The 20,822-nt window shown below is 36.0% G+C and overlaps 1 protein-coding gene across 1 annotated transcript; it reads left to right on the top strand.

The window, feature by feature from the left end:
* The first annotated feature begins 744 nt into the window (after window positions 1-744).
* Window positions 745-20,677, top strand: MYOZ2 (myozenin 2). Its single transcript, XM_062574051.1, has 6 exons — window positions 745-891; window positions 1,447-1,549; window positions 7,277-7,446; window positions 11,082-11,211; window positions 12,978-13,161; window positions 20,246-20,677. The coding sequence occupies exons 2-6, from the start codon at window positions 1,474-1,476 to the stop codon at window positions 20,475-20,477; spliced, it is 792 nt and encodes a 263-aa protein (XP_062430035.1). The 5' UTR covers window positions 745-891; window positions 1,447-1,473; the 3' UTR covers window positions 20,478-20,677.
* The last annotated feature ends 145 nt before the right edge of the window (window positions 20,678-20,822 follow it).

Raw genomic sequence — 20,822 nt, 5'->3', positions numbered from 1 at the left:
AGAAATGTAAAAAATGCTTCTCCTAGTTTTATTGACCCGTAATTCAGACAAGGGGCTAATGGGGGAATGTTTCCCTCTGCTGCGCTTTCCTTTTCCCTCAAGGTGCTCGCTGTCATGTAATATTTGTGCTCAGATACATCACACATCTCTCTAATAAATTGAGGCAAAAATATCCTAGAATGCAGAGTATTACTATATTTCAAATAACTGCAGGTTTCTGTTCCCAATGCACAAAGAAAATTATGAGATTTTGAAAAACAGAGAAGTACATGTTCTCTGTTAAATTATTCTCTAACTCATAGAATACTGCAAAATTTCTCATTTCTTTTTAAGAACAAACTTTGTATATCAGCCATCTGCCACTAACTTTAGCCATCAGCCACTACTGAAGCATGGTTTCATCTTTCACTAAAGGATCAGCCCATGCCATTCTCATCTCACATAGTCTTGTTCATCCATATATTTAACACCTTATTTTTAAATGTCTCTTCTCTGGATATTAGATAGAGATTGTTATTCTCAGAGGTGATGAGGAGATGATCTGTACAAGTATGAGGAGAGTATTCTATTAAAGTTCCCAATAAGCTCTGAAAGAGATATAAACTCTCTTTGTTGAGGGTGCAGTTGAATCTTTTCTGTTCTCTTCTTTCGCCAGGAAGATATGAGTGGCTGGAGTGTTTGATTCTATATATAACTAGTTGATGTCAGCTGGATGCCAACCCCTTTGAAGAGGATCAGCCCCCAGTTTGTCTCGGTACTAGGTACCATGCAGATCCAAGCATAAGGCTAGAAACCATCCTGGACCAGGCAGGTCATCCCCATTCATAACTAACTCCTGAAGCTTCAACTAAAGGGTTGAGATCGCTTTTTTCTGCACAACAAAACAATAGGGTAAGTGTATTGCTTCCTGAAATATTTTGACATTGTCTGTCCTACAAACTATCATATAAAAGACATTTATGTAATCTCTTGACTCTGGAATTAAAAAGATGCTTATTTTTCACCTCAGAAATGCACCATCTTTACAGATGCCAAAGCATCTTGTTTAGTTCCTAAATTCTTTCTTATTAGATTAAGAAACAGGTCAGTATATAACTATTTTTGAGATCATAAAACAGTATTTAATTAAAAATTAGTTAAGAACTTACACCTTTCAATATAATGGTTAGATGTGAGAAGGCCTAGACCACTGCCACTGATCTTGCTACACAGTTTATGTAGTCAACATATTTTGTTCCTTGGGACTTTCTATCCATCAGTACATGCCTTATCATCTGCCTGCAAGCAACAATTGCTAGTGCATTCTGCACAATCAAAAACTCAGTATTTCTAAATCAGAAGTAACTAAATTCACTATTCAGCCATTCTAAATAGGATATCAGAAATAAAAGTTGGCTGAATTGTGCAAGCTGGCTCAACAATATAAAAATGTGTTTTTTTTTTCAGCAAGAAAAATCATATCAGAAAATCACAATGTTATCACATTCTGCCATGGTCAAGGAGAGGAAACAACAAGCATCAGCCATTATGGATGAAATACACAGAAATGGTATAGATCTAAAACCAACTTACTGTATATTCGATATCCTCTGGCCCTTCCTAATACATTTTTTAATCACAGAGTTTAATTCTCTTACAGCTTTGTCTTTTGGTGTTCTGCCATAAATAATCTTGTGGGAGTATCATGCTGCCTATGGTAACTAATCCTTTTGTAGTTGCCTCTTTTCATTTGAAAGCTATTTTCAGATGAACAACTGCTGTGGAGGAATGAAGTAATCTAACAGCTGATGTACTTTCTGCTAGGATAGCCTTTCAGAATATTATTTGGGGTTAATAACATGACTTCATTCCAGCTGAAAAGGCTATCACACAAGAACTGTATCTTCTTTTTTTGCTCTGTTTCACTTTGCTTTTTTTATATGAATGATAAAAATTTTAGAAACAGTTGTTTACAGCTCTTTTCCTCACTCTAAAAATTAATCTTTGGAACTAACAAGTTTTACTAGTATTTGGCAATTCTCTCTAATGCATAGGCACCAATGAATCTTATATGCAGAAATTTTACTCTTCCGTTGTTGCACTGTTGAAAACGCAGATGCTTTCGAAATGGAAGCTTGATTTTCAAGAATAGGTTCTTAAAATTAGGCTTCTAGTGTGAGATTTCAGAGGCAATTAATTTAGTTGGGAACACAAGTCTGCTTGGCTTTCATCGGGTATGTACTGGATGCTTAAAGAGACCCTCCCAATCCTACACCCCATGAAGTCTTTTTTATCATCTATATAAGGGGCTCAATTTTTCAAAAGTGCTAAGCACCTGACAAGTCTCATTGAAAACACAGGGAGCTCCATTATTACTATTTAGCATTTACAAAAATCATACTGAACATTAAATTCCAGTACTGAAAAACTTCCTTGTGGTGTTTTGCTCCCAAGAATTTGGGGATGGGTCTGTACCCGCTCACTGACCAATGTGATTACAAGAAGAGTAGGACGAGAGACCTAAGGAATTTAGAAAAAGAAGCTACAAGCTCAAACCGCTGGACCTACTCTTTCCAGTATTTCCACAAGAATTTTTGGGACATTTTCTCAGTGAGAACAAAACAGCCTATATATTAGGAGCAGTGTAACAATTGTGTTTTAAAAAGCTTTCTTCTAAAGCACTCGAAGTAATTATCTCCAAGCAAATAATTTCAGCAACTAGAGATAATTTAAGCAAACATCCTTTCCTTCCTTTCACTCTCTACTGAACATATATCTAGTTTACAAACGAGTCTGCCCTTACTGATCTCTTTACAGCTCTGGGTTTTTTTGTATTGTAACCTCAGGTAATATATATGTCTGAATTAGTCTGTAAGCTCTTCAGGGCAGGGAAACTGTCTTTCACATATTTGTTTAGTACTAGGCACTTCACATGGAAAATGTTCCTTCTATTCATAGCAATACTAATAAATCTACCACATAGCCCTGGAAATCACTGGAGTTATAGCAGAATCTGTGTTAATGTTTGGAATTTGCCTCACAAAAACAGTCCTTCTATTATTTATGAATTATCAGATCTGCTGTCAAGTTTAGGTATGACACGTAGGTATGACAGCTTATGTATATACCTACGTATACACGTAGGTATGACAGCTTATTCTACCAGATATGCTGTGACGTGTGGCCACTGAGGGCAATGTTAAACCTTAAAGTGTACTTTTGCATCTTCTTTGGATGTCTGCGCTATTTGAATGTTAAAAAAATATGAGATTTCACAAAATAGCTGTGTTGTCAAAGAGTCTGAAATTTATAGCTGTACAAGCTTAGTGAAATCAATGAAGAAGTAGAAGAATAACCAAAGCTCTAATTAGACAAAGTATATCCAATTCTTTGGGATGAAATCTGAGCAACAAATATATACTCTTGGGAAAACCAGGTAGAAATCTAGTTTTTGAATCACTAAATTCAGCTCTCTCAATTTTTGACATTTTATTTCCCTCCTCATTGTTAATTCAGCAAACTTAACCTGAGATCGGAAAGGTGAGCTGCTGTCTTTCTGGGTTTTGCACCACTATGAGCAATGAAGGTCCTACAACTGAAAAATTATCTAAAAATTAAGTGTACAGTTTCAGGCAGAAAATAACCTACCCAGTCTCACAGACCTGTGAGACTCTCCATTGTTAACAGTAGTAAACAGTAACAGAAGATAATTTTCACCGTAGTGCAAGTCCCTGCAGCTTGGAAAGACACACAGAAAGCATACCTTCTGCATTTTTATTCCAGATCCCTTTTTATTACAATGATTTCAAATAAACAGGGAACTAAAACTCTTTATAAAAGATGTTCCTAGCAGAAACAGTTGTTGATGAGATACGAAGTCAGTCAAGTCTTTATTGGTATCTCATATCTGGGCTCAGCTGGTAATGACTGAAAGTCACCAGCTTCCTGCTAGCTTGTGGGACATGATTTTGTGTTTTAAAGAAGTTCTACATGACATAAAATGCTGCAACAAAAGACATTAATTGTTAACCTTCTTAGGCTCTCAGGACAGAGCCTGCAGTACTAAATCAACATGGGGAATGTAGCTATCTTCTCAATCCTTTGGTTTCTGACTGGTAGACTTGGACTAATCATGACATTTCTGAGCCTAGTTGGTAGGTATATATATACATACATAAATACACCCATACACACACACACACACACACACACACACACACACACACGCATATTTATATATAAATTTAAGGAAACCTTTGAATATCATCAGGTTAACTTTCAATTATACTTAAAACTCATGTACAACTCTACATTACATATTAAATGCATTCTTAAGTAGCTACATGATTTTTATAAGAGTTATAAATTTTTATTTCTGATACTATGACAGACATATGCTCTCTGATATTCATTATTAAGTGTATAATCCAGATGAAGATATATAGAAGACTGTAAACTGGAGGATTAAAGAGGGATTAAGGGGTGAATGTAGGAGGAAAAACATAAATGAAAAATATTAAATGAAATCTGTTATGATTTTAAGCGTGGGACAGAGAGGACTTGACAGGAACAAATAATGAAATGAAGCTAAAAGGTTAAGATTGGGATTAAACTATGAATTAAACCTCCAGTATTAATTTATAATGTCCACTTATGATTCTTTTCTTCTGGTGCATTTGGACATGTTCTTTTTATCATCCTCTAAACATCCTCCTTTTCTCATTCTTCATCACCTTTTCTGCACAGACACTGAAACAATCCCTATGCACATCATAAAACTAGACACCAGGTAAGATTTTAGTTGATAGAGGATTCAAATGAACTTCACACCCATGTTTCTGGGATGCTGCCTAGATACACAATAATACACAACTGTGGGTTACAAAGTACTCTGGAGCCTAGCACAGTTAACATTTACAAGAACAGTACATACGCAAGGGAACAGCAAGGCCCAAAATAGTTAACAATCAGCATGGCCTAGAAGAATATGAGTGGTTTGGACAGAGATATTCAGTCACCTTGCCATCTCAAAGGATTTACATACTGCTTACGTTGTGGACAATGAAGGGAAGTTTTCTCTACATGAAAATGTTGCTGATCTGAAGAGTGAATTGCTTACCTCTTACTAATATAAACCCATCCAACAGTCCATACCCTTGCAGTAATCTTGAAAAATTAAGAGTATCAAAATAGAGTTGTGGGTCAAAACTTCAGGCTACAGGCCAATAACTAGTGCACTTATCTCAACTGCAGAGCCAAAAACCCACCACTATCTGGCACTGATATGGCATTGGACAAGCTGAGTCATTTTCTTCCATGTTAAGTACTCTTTGTTTTGTAGTTACCTCTTAAATAACAGGGGGGTGTTAGGATTCTTTGCTCATACTATTTTTAAAGCAGAAGTGCATGCTCCTGCTCATGATATAGTTGGCTTGATCTTGCTCCAGTTAAATCTACTGCAAACATTCAACTGAAATCAGTACCAACAGAAGCAGATCAACACTGATGTAGTCCAGAGCCTGCAAACTTGCTTCGATTTACTAAGAGAAAAACTCAGGCTATAGAGCTTGGGCTATATATTTAATGGCCGCATCTCAATCACATTTTCCCAAATACCAGCAATTCACAGTCTTTTTCCAACATAAAGTTACCAGGAGATACTTTTATGCTATGTACTCAAAATGAAACTCCAAAAATAAAGACAAAACGTTCTTTTATTTCTAGCATATGTAATATTAACTTTGACATTAGGTGCTTTCTGCAGCTAATTAATTTGTAAAGTTAGTCCTAAAGTGGACTTTCTGTGTGCTTACCCTGGAAGTATGATACAGTATTTTAAATATAATTTTCTTTAATTTAGTTTTAAAGCATTGCAACAAGTCAATAATTTTAAATCCTCTAGATTATTAAAATATCTAAAGAATAGAAGAGATTATTATTAAGCAAATACCAGAATGTCACTTTGAACTTGGACCAAAGAATCATACTGAACCACTGGTGTAGTTCTCAAAGTATGCTGTGCCTTCCTATTTTACTGCCTGAAGTTATGAATAACTGAGTAAAACAATTTCCAACTAAGAAAATAATAAATATTAATATAAGTGGCAATAGGAAATTTCTTAAAATTCTTTTTCTATGTGATCTACCTATTGCTGTATTTGTTAAACTCTACTCAGTTCTAAGCAAAAAGAAATGAGTAGGAAATAGCTTGTTCAATGTTGTTACTGTAGTCTGAGGTCCCAGCTTTATCTGTAGGTTGGGGACATCTAGTGAAAGAGTTCAGTTGTTCAGCATCAGCTTGCTCTTTGCCATCAGCATCCCAATTTACAGACCATTTCCACAGAGATGGCCAGTAAATTTTCTGATATTCAGAGTTTTCCATCTACATATCTCCCAATTGATCTTCCCTCTCCCTGTTTGTGCATCTTCATTTTCAAAGCCCCTAGGAGGTCACTACACTAAAATCAAAGAAGCAGTTTTTCCCCAGCAGTGAACAAAGCATCATTGCATCTAGTAGTTCAATTTCTGGAAGTTCTGAAAGAGGTTTTGAAAAGAGTTTGCTTGCAACTTTCCTCTTAGAGAGAATTAAAGAAAAAAAAATCTAAATATATTGCAGGAAAAATAGACCACGATTGTTCATAATGATTTAAATGGGGAAAGAATTCCTAGAAGTGTATTTTAATTCTTTGTTAGGTCTCTCATTTTCATAACTTTGAATTTTATTCTGAAGGCCTCTTTAAAAAATAGTAAAAAAAAAATTTAGTAGAGAATATCAAACACAAACTTTTCTTGAAGTACAAGCAGGCCCTGGATTTCAAAAGAAAGCTGAATATGAATGAACCATTGAACATTTGTTAACAATAAAAACCAGATACATGTGTTTAAAAGCTACCTTGCTCCTCTGTCCAATCCAGGACACACAAAGTTAATTAAAGGTTTGATCTGGGAACACAGAGATCAGCTGGAGTTCTGGTACTGATTTCAGCAGAAGCAAGGTTTTACTAACTATTAAGATGCAGTGTGCAGGACACTACAGACCTGATTTTCAGGAGAGCTGAGTACCATTCAACTGAAATAAATTAGGAACATCGGGTACTTAGCATCTTCAAAAATCAGCTTTGTAGTTTTCAACACTGTGCTCCCAAACTTCGGAATAGTGACTAATTTCACTAACACTGTATGAAGCTATGTTATGTATCAGATATGTATGCATTGATATGTTGCTGGATTTCAGGTGTAGGGTGTGCAATAATAAGAATTTAAGAAAACAGGCATGTATTAATCCATTCTGTTGCAGTCTCACCCAGCTTAGACCTTGGAAAAAAGGTCAGCACTCCCAGAGATATCATGGTAGAGGAACTATCAACACTCAGCAACAGAGGCGCAAGACTCTTTAAGAGACGTCAAAGAAGATCTGACAAATACACATATGAAAATTATCATTATGTAGCAAACAAGCCAAGAAATGTGAGTATTTTATAATAGCTTCTTAATAAAACACACTAAGACTGGCTTGAGATTCCCTTGGTGCTCATGAAACACTGTTCATAATTTGTAGCTTCAGGAAGAATAATAGGAAAAGCCTGTACTAGGATGAGGATAATATGAAGTGAGCCTTTGTATCTTTTGGGATTCCTACAGAAAAATCAAAAATATCATCTTTTGGAATTCCTACAGAACCAAAAAATATGAAGATCATACACTTAAGATAACACTTAAGGACCTCAGTTTCAAATCATTCTCATTCCAATCTGACTCAGGTTATTAGTGATCAGAGTACTTATCCTATAACAACAGACTGATTGACTACTGAAAATTAACTAATTGCTGATATTCAAAAGGCTGGATGATCAGCAGTAGTAGTTTCATGTAGCCAGTAAGTATTTTTTTAAAATAGGTTGGTGGTCTGAAAATGAGACTCAGGCAGCAAAATGAGTCTCACAACTGACACTAATACACTCCCATCCTGTCTGTCTCAACAAAGAGATATAGGATGAAGCTTGTCACAGAGAGAGAATTACTCTTTGAACTAATTCCTCAGGAACTGCTTTAAAGCATGAGCAATACCTTGGGAATTCTCAAGGCAGGAATTAAATGCACCTGACATTTGTCTCATCTGTGACTTTTGCAAAATACTTAAACTTTTTGCTTAAGCTCTGAAAACATGGACAAAAACAGTCATAAATTTTACTAAGCTCTCAAATGTGCTGCAAGAGTATTCATGCAAATGAGCATAAATACTCTGTGCCCAATCTAATTCAGCATATAAGTGGTCACTTTAATTCCAGTGCAATTTGAAGTCTTTATTGCACTGAATTCTGCTTCTCAATCACATGTATGCATCCCCATTGACTTCAGATGTGAAAGTATGTGACTAAGGAGCAGAATTAGTCCCAGTATTTTTAAGCTGCTTTAAAGAGGAAGAGAAATAAGTAAGTGCTGTAAAGGTTAGTTATTATTAATTAACCTAGAAAATATTTTTTGTGACACAGAAATTCCCTTTCCACAGAAACTTTTACAGCTACCTTGAGGTGATGCTACAAGTGTGTTAATATCTACCCCCAACAGAATCCATAAAAGAAAGACCTTGACTGATTTTTTCTTTAATCAAAAACTTCACTTACAACAATAAAAATAGTGACCACATAAGGTATTGTTGTGATGTAACCTAAAGTTTGTATTGGTACAAATAGGAGATGAGTAATTCATTACACTGAACAGCAAAGCACCAAATACTTTGCTCAGATTGTGTCAAGTATTACTAATGAAAACACACAAACACACACTTGTGCATGTACACATACTTGTAACTAATCAGAAACACTGACAGAATGTAATTCATCACTCTAAGGAAACCTTTTGTCCAGTTGCACCTCAGAAGGAGGCTCTGGTAGCTGAAAATAAGAGAGCCATCTCCAGTTTACATTGTCCATGATAATCACAATATTGAGGGATCTTACAACACTCAGAGAGGCTATTACTGGAGCAGAGTTCCACATTTACAGTATCACAGCTGAAACCTCTAAAATACTATTTTTGTTCCATTCTTAAAGAAGGAATTCCCTATGATTTGTTGGCTGTAAAGGTAAATACATTTATAATTCTGTGGCGTTTACATTTTTCGCATACTAGGGACCAAATGGGACCATGCTTGGGTTTTTATGAATCTGTATTTTCACAAAAGAAACACTGTACAGAAAACAAATAAATCTACCGAACATCCAAAATTAAGCCTATTATTTAGAAGACTATGAATACTGTTTTTTTTCTCCTTAAGACCATTAACTATTCCTGTTCAAGTCCACTGGAATTAAGATACATCAAGCAGAGTCCTTTGGAAAACTATACCCGAAAGCATGCAGCTGCAGATACAGAGGCATGAACTCGTTCACCTATGGTTTAATATTTAGCTGAACAAAAAGAGAAATCTGAAGGATAGACCTTAGTCTGCCATTTGTCAGAAACTCTCTCAGAATTTCATAATTTCTGTCATTTGGAGAGTTGAGATTTTCAAAGTCTGTGGGCAAGATGCAATAGTTTGCCTTATTTAAATCTGTAAATACCAGTAAAATTAAAAGCAGTCCTAAAATTCTAAGTTTTTAACTACCAGTTCTGGAGGGAAATATTCAGTCAAGAGCTCCTCTGTCTGCCACTACACACTACCTTTCATTCTACTGAGTATTAGAAACCAGGCAGATAAAGTGTGCACACAACATCACTAGACTCATTAGAATTTCTACAGTCATTTCTGTGTTTTTGCTACACAATTTGACTTAGAACAGTTCCCCTCTCATCTGCTTCTTCCCTGTTATTTCCCACAAAAAAGTATAGCGTGTGCATATTGTACAGTCAGTATGACATTCTGACATGAGTAAAAGGAAGAAATGATGCTTCTTTGGTTTCTGTTCCCCTCCCTTAAATTCCTGTTTAGCCATCACTGGTGTTATCTTCATCATCTTTATGATTTTGGCCGCTATAGTTAAAATAATCTTTCCAACATACTTCAGGATGACTCAAAACATGCTGCCTTGATCTTTTTTTTTTTCGTTTGTTTCAAGTTTAAACAAGTATTATTTATTTGCTTTCCTACTTTTAAGAATTTTTTACTTTAAAATAGTCTGTATTTAAATTACTTTCAGATACGTGTCATAGCTAAAATAAGACACCGACTTCTTATGAGACTCTGATTCTATATTTAAGCAACAATGATTAAGCCTTTAGATGTTTCCTTAGAACTGATGACTTGCTAGGAGGGTGGAAAATAACAGCCTATCATTAATCTCCAGAAGGTGGCCTGCACTGCGGTTATTATTTCTTTTATAAATAAAGGAAAAGAAAACCCCAAACAAAAGAAGTCTGACAAATGTGGTGACTTTTCAACTGATATAGGAAGAAGCTTTGAAGAATCAGTGCTTTGAAACTCAAAGTGCTCAAACCTGCCAGATTTCTTGAGTCCTCAAGTAGAAAGGGTGCCCAGTCTGGCATGTCACAGTTTCTAGTGTCTAGTAATCAGAGGGCCACACATCACTGGCCTCCTTGCCAATGTGACTAAATCTACGATTTGCTGTGAGCTACACAGCATTTGGACACAGGTAGATACTGTGATGAGCAGAGTGGGCAGCAGAATGGATGAACTCTTCTAGCAGACTGAATATTAATGTATTTTTCCCTCAATCAATGGGTCACAAACTTAGGAAAAGGTCATATAAATCAAATGGATGGTATGACCTTCAGGAATTTCGTTGATCCCGTTCCCAACACTCACAACCCTTTGAATCAAGCATTCACACTCTTGTGATACAGACATTTAAATTGTACTGGAATACTATTATTAATACTGATAAATAATTCACTTTTGCTAACATAGTCAGAGAGTTGTGAAACTATTTCACCTTCCAGTAACAACCAGAAAACTCTGACTAATAATATCTAGCAAACAGGGTACCAAACAGCAGGACAATATGCCTCTGGAGAACAGAACCTGGGTAGGTCTCAGACCTGGCTTGCAAATTGGAGTAATACACCACCTCTCAACAGAGAATCATTAAGGGTCTCTATGTTTGCCTGTGTTACTTGTGGTATTTGTTTCTATTTGACTACAGCGTGGAGAGCCCATACAGACTGTTAAAATGGATGACCTCAGTGTTGAAGGAATTCCCCAGCATGCCCCAATGACACCTCCTAATACACCTGATCCCCGGAGCCCACCACATCCTGAAAACATTGCCCCAGGTAATACATAAGTTTCTGGACCATACAATAGAGTTAGTACTCATTTTGTAGCACAGAAAGGAGCTCTTTATACAACAGTATCATTAACAAGAATTTATTGATGGAGTTAACACTAACCTTTATCTCCTACAGAAAAGTAAGGCACTGCAGTTACTTGCTTCTGTTCATTTTCAAAGATTTGCCTATCAAAGATATGCCTTTTGCACTACTTTTTTCCAAAATTAAAACATCAATACCAATAGAGATTGCTTCTCTATTTATTGGTCTGGTTCAGGTAATAAACAGTTAGGTCTTCTGAATTAATACTGAGAAAAAAGATCCTCAGATCTTAAATCAAATTAATATACTGATTCGTCTTCACTAAATCTTAGTTTCTAATCTGCAATAAACTTTTCAACAGTCTGGAAGTTACCCACTGCAGTTTAATTATCCATAAATGTAAATCTGAAGTCACTGCAAGTTTTGCTAGAATCCTTTATAGAGAAGTAACTGAGAAAGGAATTGGCCTCTGGCTGTATAGACTGTTCTGCATTATTTAAGTCCTTAACTGTGAGGGTACTGTTGTCTTTATATAAAGCAGTGAGCTACAGGAAAGTCTTATTTTGTATTCTTTAAAGACAAGAGAAGGCTCATTTGTTTTAATTAATTTATTCAGTGATTTAGTCCTTCTCCCTGTTTATGAATTATCCATGAGCAGACTGTGGTTTTTACAAATTCATTCTTTGTTTAGAATTATTTAATGCATGTTTTGTGCAGACCTTTTCCAGGCTATATAAACTAGGTCAGCGCTACTCTGTTAGTGACTGCTAAGACTCTCTGCATCCACAGGCCAAATATAATGCAAATAGAAGTAATCTACTTCCATTGCTAAGACATGAAAGATATCTTTGACTTTCTTGTAGGTAGCATGTATTTGTCTCAGTTCTGGCAAAGAGAGTAGATTTTAAAGCACAGGGGTTTCTTAAAGCTTATATAAGGAAACAGGGCTAATTTAAAGAGCTAGATATACATCAAAGTTAAAAGGGAGGAAGAGATTTCCCTTATTTTTCAAACAAATAGTATAACTCATACAGGACTATACCTTGTTCATTTTAATACTTCAAATTGTACATTAAGGTCTGCTTTTTTTTCCCCCAATATTTTTTCCTGTACTCAGTTTTAGCAGAAAACACACTCAGTACGGAATTTACTTGCCTAGTAAAATTCTGACTGGACCCTGACCCTTAGATGATAATGCAGAGAAAAGAAATTATTCCTCACTTTTTCAGAGGATGAAAGGTCGAGAGAAAAAGTTAAGTTGGACATTTTAGAGCATCTAACATAGGCAGAGATAAAAACTCAATTATAATGGCTGTGATCCTAAATCCTTTTAATGCTTTTGGAAAAATTCACCCAAAGACTATAGAACTATCTTAATGTTGGCGAAAAGGCTGTTTTAAAAATACTTCTATTTATTCAGCTGTGTAGATATACTCTGGTTTCAAACAGATACTTATGATGCTAGAAATACCCATTAATAAAACTAAAATAAACTATCTTTAGCCTCAGAGAAGAGTGAAATACTTTGGAGTGATTATCTAAAAAGCTATAAATACCCCTCTGCCAGCTTTCTATTTGTGTTGCTTTGGGCAAGACACTTGACTCTGTTGTTCAATTTGCCTCACTGTGAAATGGTTGTATATTACTTCTTATTTACATAGGATAGTGGTAAGGAAATAGAAAACACAAAGTATTATTTTAACAATTTTGCCTCGATCTCCTTGTAGGCTATTCTGGACCACTGAAAGAAATTCCTCCTGAAAAGTTCAACACTACTTCTGTGCCAAAGTATTATCAGTCTCCCTGGATAGAGGCCATTAGAGATGATCCAGAGCTATTGGAAGCTTTATATCCTAAACTCTTTAAACCTGAAGCAAAGCCAGAACTGCCTGACTACAGGAGCTTTAACAGGTAATTCTGAATAATTTAAAGAAGAATTACTATGAAGTGTAATGTTTCCATCAAATGCAAAACAAACAAACAAACAAATAGAAAACCCCTACTATGTTTGTAAGCTTACGTATAAATATGAACACGTGCCCAGATTACAAGCATACAAAAGCTTTAAGAGAGAAACCAGTCTCTCCGTATAGTATAAATTAAGTTCCAGAACCAAGAAAATAAGATGAATGTTTAAAGTATTGAAAGAAAGAAAAGTAAGAGAATCCAGTGTACCCAATAAATGGGAAACACAGGATATAACAATGCTTCAGACCTCTTTCACGATTTCTGTTGACTTTGGTGGGTACCAGATCATGATCTCATAAGACCTATCTGGGAGACTTTCTGTTAAAATTTGGCTTGTAAACTGTATACTGCACACAACTCACACTTGACATACTTGTTTTTTAGGGAATGATCAACCAATTCCTCATATCAAGAAGTAGCAGCTTTCATATTTTATCATTCTTAACATTTTTTAATATCTTCTTCAACCTTCAATAACAAATTAATGGATATCACTTTAAAAGCAGGAAAATAGAGCACCCAAAATTTAAACAGCAGTTACTAGATAAAAAGTGCTGTATTTGGAGCAGAGGGGGATCTGAAAGTGAAGTTATTTATGTCGTAACTACTATGCTGAGGCTTTCAGTGGAATTTCTTGATATATTGACATTTGTTGGGTTTTGCAGCTATTTTGGAAGTTTGAAAACACATCCTTGCTTAAGTCATGCTTTCATTCATACCATGCACAGTATCTTTATTTACTGAAATCACAGACAAATATCCCTTAAATGGCCCTTGGAGAGGTACTGGCAGCACAGTCAAACCAAAACCCTTCCCCAAAACACCAGGTGGCTATTTACTGAAAAAGAAAATAGTTCACAGCAATATAAACTTAGAGAAAAATCTCATAACATCACTTGTGTTCTATAGTAGAGGTGGGGCTCTACTACAAGTGCAAGGAGAAAAAACTCCACTATTCAACATCAAAATTGGCACTGCAGACACTAGTATATTAATTCTGACTTCCCAACAGCAACACACATCACTATGTCAACAATTAAGTCTGTGTGGCACATTCTCCTCTGAAAACAAAATAACAAATCCTTATCAGAGAGATGTGGCCACAGCTGCTAACACTGAAACAGTAACAGCACAGTTCATGTACTATAGTTATTATAAACATAAAAAAAAGCCTAAGATACATGTATACAGAAATAGAGACAGACTCAGTCAAGAGATTGACTGTCAAGCATGCCAGTCATTACTGTGAAAGGAAAGATCAAAAGTGACATGTAGGTCCCATTAATAACAATATATGTCTTATGATCCTAATGGCAACCACTTAAATCCAGGTCCAGACTGTGAGACCAGTAAATTCAAAATGCAAGACACAGAGATACAATACATAATATTCTCAACAAAACCAGTGCTTTCCTTCTCACTGAAAAAAAAAAAGTTTGAAATGAAAATGAAATTAAAGAATGGCTGGTAAACCTAAAAAAGCTGCTTGATACACACAACATATTTGATATAATATATAGATACAATATATAGATTTTACTTTTTAGCAGGAAGGACTAGATCCAGAAAGAAAGCAAGAATTTGCAGTTCTGAACTTCAAGATAGTAGCCCTTAGTATTTCACTGTCCAGAGTTAGGTGCCTACACTCCTAAAATGCATATGAGAGTACCTGATTATGGGATTCAAAACAGCCAGTACACTGCGCGTGCCAAGCTAGTCACTGAAAACATTCAAGAGAAAACTAAGTATGACTTAAATTCCTCTCTTTGTTCAAGACTATCAGTACCTAATTCTGGCTGCCTATCTTAGATCACGGCTACATCAAGGACTTCCTTTCCTGAAACAGAGCAAGTGTCACAGGTATTTTTATAGTATGTGTATTGAGAATAACGTTCATTTCTCTGGCAAGAGCATTTTCCTAGGATGAGATTAGCTTGGGTTTTACTTCTTTATGAATGTTAAACCCTGAGGAGAGAAATAACCTCCTGGTTCCTGGCTTTTCCAGAGAAGAGTCTTGCCTTAAGACTTGTGAGACTATACAGAAACCTCTGGGCCAGAGGGAGTATATATCCTCGCTCCTTAGCTAAGCTCACTTGGGGAAAGAGAAATTTGGGCCTTCATTTGAATTCTCAGGCCTTTTCATGCATTTTCTTTAACTATTGCTTGCAGTAAATGAGTAAGCCGATTTAGGAGCAGAAAACAGAACCTGTATCTCTCTGCTATTGTTGTCCCCTGCTAGTTGTCTCTGCTAGTTGTGTCCCCTGATGTCCACACTAAAAGTCATAATCTGACTCAATTAACTCTGTATTTTGGGTAGCCTTTTTGGCTTCAAAACAAAGGCCTTCATTCTCCCTGGAATTACTATAGGTAAGCAGTTAAGTCCACTCCTACAAAGTGGACCTACACCTTATACAAAGTAACATTCTCAAACTGAAGAAACCCCAAATGTCTTGAAAACAGCTCTAGTCACCTATTATTATAACAATAGGCAACTGTTATTATTAGACACTGAGGTTCAACATTACTAGTCATTGGTTTTGAGTGAAAGTGCCACAATACACTGTTTTGCTCAAAACTTGCTGCAGTAGCACATTATGTGTGGAATTTTAGGCAAAAGATTAACTAGGTAATCACAAATAAGCTTTGGCGTAAGATAGATGCAGATGCCAATATGGATAAGATAATGGCAGATCTGAGCATTTACACAAGGAAAATACTGGCAGTTCAGGAATTTAGCTGCCTATGAGCTTTGTATGAAGGATGAGGTACCTCTGTGACTTATGTACCTAGATCCCACTAAGTCATTCTGTGCATTTAGGTCACAGCATCATTAATTTCTTTAATTGTAGTCTTGGAGAGAAAGCAAATGATAGTGTATTAAATTGCTGAAGTGTGATATAATGACACCATTTTGTTATCAGTGTCAGTATTAATCAAGGCTATCATGCTTTGTCATTCAGCAAAGTACCATTAAGTCTACATTTCTGCAAAACACTAATATAGTCACCATTAATCAGTGAGGGTAGAGTTAACAGCAAGCGTAATGCATAGGACTCCTGAAGAAAATGGCCTGAGATTCTTTTGGTAGTATCTATTAGAAAAGGAAGTCAGATTCAGGTTCCTCTCTGTTCCCCTTGTTCCTAGACAAAGACTTAACGAGACTTTAGTAGCTAGGGTAGCTAGGGAAGCCTGATGCGTCGGAACACACCAACACAAGGATGGCTTACAGTTATACTCAGAACCAAACAACATTCAGGTATTTTCTTCTACTGCCAGCAATGAAGAGCTCACTCAAGACCATGTATCAGTGCAAGTTTCATCATTAACTTTAGCGGAAGCAGAATCAGGTCTAAGGAATTCAGAGGTCCTAGTCTGGGCCTGGCAGGCATTTTATGTTCCAGGGACCTAGCAAAGCTGGTAGATTTATGGAGAAAGAAGTGGTGGCAGCAAATATCAAGAGCTTTTGGAGGCAGGGCTTTCTGCGAGATAGCCAGTAATGTTTCAACAACAGCTAGCACTTAGCAGGGTGTATGATCAGAGAAACTGTGTTCTGAGGATCTCTGTAATAGACTCTTCAGACAAGGCTACTACTTTCCTCCTCCTGGATGAAACTGAACCTGTGTTACAGGGGAAATGCTGAAACACAGGACCAAGCCATCTGATTTCTCTTGGAAATTAATTCTCATTAGAATTGAAAAGCCTTTTACTGGTGGAAAAAAATTTCTTGGTTCTTTTACCAGCGTGGAAGCATCTAGTCAACATCTGCAGAAAAGACAACATGTATCTACATTTGTTGAGGAGTTTGTAGTATTAGCTAATTTAATACCTTTATTCCATCTGCTCTCCTGGAGCTGGAGAAAATGCCAAATGTAGGATTAAGGGTGACATACAAAGCACTGCATCTTGCTCACATAAGACAAGCAAGTCTGACTGGTTTTGCCTCTCTTACTGGATAAATTCTTGCTCAGCTTTCTCGCTTTGCAAAGACTACTGTTTCAACAGCACTGAAGGAATCCAGTCTATCTGGACTGGGTTCTGCTTCATTGATTAATGAATTCTGAATCCTACTGTAAAAGTCTTGCGATTCAGACCCCTGGAGTAATTTTTGGAGCCTAACTCCAACTGACAGGAGATTAGTGGAAACTGAGTGCTTAGCCAGTTCTTTAGCACCTAAGTACCTTTGAGAAACTGGCACTAGCTCTTGCAATAAGCTACTAATAATCTCTGAGCATTTTGCAGGGTCATGTCCTCTGCTCTTTTATTTTTGTTTTGGCAGAGAAATAACAATAAACAGATTTTTGGGGGACTGACAGGCACATTTTTAAATGTGAAAGTCACATTCTGAGAAATTACATAATTGAAGGTGCTAATCCAATGCCATTCTAACATTTCTTCATACTTCCCCAAATAGGACTACAAGTAGTCTCCAATCTTGAAACATTATAATGCTCAGTAAGAAAGACTAAAATATACAAGAACCCTGCTAACATAACAGTTAAAAATAAACACGGTTGTGTCTCATATTGTTAAATCATGTATGTACTTTTTAGGAATCTGCAAAGTGAATATTAAAAATCTTCTTACACTTCCTGGTGCCACTACCTCTGGCTCTGAACCAGGATTTCCATCCTTACTGTGAGCAATCACTAGTGTAATTTTTTAGACATGAGTTTTAGGCTTCTATACAATGAATCAGTGCTAAAGTGGTACAGTTGATCTGCACACAATATAGGTCATTACAACACCATGTCACCAGACAAATCACTGCTCTCAGAAATATACTGCTGCTGTTAAGGGAAATCAACACCTATTAGCCAATTATTGTACTCACCTTTATGTTGATCATCTTTTCCTTTGCAAAGCATGTAGGAACGCATAATTCTTTGAGGCCAGATTTTGTAAAGGAACTACATGTTTTTGTTCACACAAAAGCTGTTTGAATTTTCATAAGACACCATCCTATTTGTGTTACCTATAGAAATCTGTTGTATTTAAATGCAAAAATATTCCAAACAGGAAGCTTTACACTATAAATTTGTTTTGCTTTTTTATAGCTATTATTATTCTATTGATATTGATCATCCCTTTAATTTACCTATTGATGAGAACTAAATATTACAACAATGTGAGAACGTATATTTCAATTGGAGTAGCAATTAGAACAATCTTTATGATCCAGTAAGATGTAGATCATTACACTCATTCTGTACCAATTACCAGGCAAATATTTTTAATCAGTATCATATGGTATCCAATTTGACATTGTGACCTAGAAGACGGTTTCACAAGAAATGCTTGATACCACGGGCACTTTGCATAAAGATTTCCCTTTGACCACAAGAGTTTAATGTATGGACTGGCTGCTGCAGCAAAATCTAGTCTTATATTCATTTGAGAAAGAGTTATAGAGCTTAATTCAAAGCAGTCCTCTTTTCTACTCCTGTGTATGCGCCCAGAACTTTCAAGATTTTGTTTTATCTTGCATGGATTGATCTTTGGAGTTAACACTAGTCCTTCTGTCAAAAGTTGCTCACACCAAAATTTAGTGAATTATTTATGCAATGATAGAGCAGTGTAATGTTTTTTAGATCACATGGTTTCATTTTTCTGAATTCATCACTTTATTTTTGTGAACTTAATTATCTATAGATTTTATCTACACTTGCCTCAGTGAAAAGCCTAGTCAACTCTTCAATTCGTCACTTTTAGTTTCTGTTGGTGTTCATTACTGTACCCAGAGCCACTGGAGATCTACACCAGCAGATCTGTTGTTCCACATTAAACGCATAAAGCTTACAAAGGCTGGTGAAATTCCACTTCAACAGAAATTCACTTTCATCTCTCACTATATATGTAGATTCGCATAAATCAGGCATTCTTGTGTGGCTGAAAAATCTTACAATCTTCTTTACTGGCCAGAATATATCTCAGCTAAGTCATGCAGCTGATCAAAATGCAGAGCACGTGCAGCATTCTTTTTGGTTAGAACCGAAACTTTGCATATACAAAGGATTCTGAAAAAAAGTGAGAGAAAAATGCACCTAATTTTCTCTACCTAGAAACCAGCAAGTGTAAAAGAACCATGGAAGATATCTGAAAATACTATTGTTTTAAAATACTTGCAGATGGATATAACAGTCAGTTCCTGCTTAGTATTTCTTATCTTTTGGTTTCTCAGGCTTATCATCTGAAGGAACATTTACATTTAAATAACATGAAAAACACTAGCTGTAGATAACGGGCCAATTTCAGCCTGTATTTCAAGGTTTAGTTATATAAATATTTTCTGCAGCAATAAAGCTAGTTCAAGGAGTTCTCACCCATTCCCCTCCTTTCTAAAGGCTGCTGTCTTTGGCCATTTCCTTCTGCTTCATGCTACATGTTATTGCCTCTTCACTTCTATTGTTACAGCTCTCTGAGGATAACAATATAAACCAAACTGCTGAAATAATTTGGATTTTAAAATGCTCCTTTGATGCGAAGACTTTAAAAAAAAATCCACACCACTTAAGTGATCAAGTTTATTATTGCACATCCCACATGCATTCTTACTAGTGCAAAAATATGGTGCTGAAATTCAGTGTAGTGGGAGGAACAAGCACCTGGGTATAGGAGAAAATGGGGTGAGAATATCTTAAACTAGTTACGTGCTACAGAGAACATATTGTCAAACTATGCTTTCAGACTTATCAACTATCACCTACAAAAGAGTTCAGTAACCGTGAATCACCACTGACAAGATTTTTTTGCAACATCCTTTTTTTTTTCCTGGCTTTTCCATCCATTGAAAAATTTGAAGATGGTTGAAAACAAGGATACATCCAAAGCAGAATAAACATTATCTTAAAGAGAATTTGTCAGAAAAATAATGAATGTAGTTTTCCCAAAAAAATGAGTACGTCAACAAGAAATTATACTAAATCTCCATCATTAAAGCACCTTCTATCCTTTTCAGGTCTCGAGAGAAAAAGAGAAAAGGTATTTTTTTTAAAATCACATTTTACTTTTATTTCTCTAATATCTGCAGAGTTGCTACTCCCTTTGGTGGTTTTGAGAGAGCATCAAAGCTGGTCAAATTCAAGGTACCAGATTTCAACCTACTGATGCTAAATGATCCCAGATTCATGATCCTTGCAAACCCTCTTGCTACCAGGAGATCCTTCAACAGGACTCCTAAGGGATGGACGTCTGAGAATCTTCCTGTAGTGTTCATTCATCCTTCGGATTCTAACACTGTTCCAGAAACAGAGGACCTGTGACAGAAGCTACACTCTGTATCACACAAATCGCTGAAAGCTGAACATCCGTGTATTAGTGTTTGAAATATTGCTAAAGGCTACTGACAACATCTTTCCTTAGTAGTTCAAGTGTAATGTCTGATACAGTATCTCTTTTTTGGCATCTAATTTCATCTGTCAACATAACATAAATAAAGCAATTTGGCAAGTACTGACTGTAATATTTTTACTTGTATGTTCTTCTTTTACTTGAGTGGTAACTAGAATTTGTCTAAAATATTTGCTTGTCATTTAAGAGCAAGTACGTTAGGAAGAATGACACTAACATCAAGGTATTTGAGAGGTATGCTGATTCTGGTAAAACAA

This window comes from Rhea pennata, chromosome 4 (assembly GCF_028389875.1).
Source record: "Rhea pennata isolate bPtePen1 chromosome 4, bPtePen1.pri, whole genome shotgun sequence".
Taxonomy (NCBI): Eukaryota; Metazoa; Chordata; class Aves; order Rheiformes; family Rheidae; genus Rhea; species Rhea pennata.
Note: the sequence above shows the minus strand (reverse complement) of the source record. Positions and strands in the feature narration are given on the sequence as shown.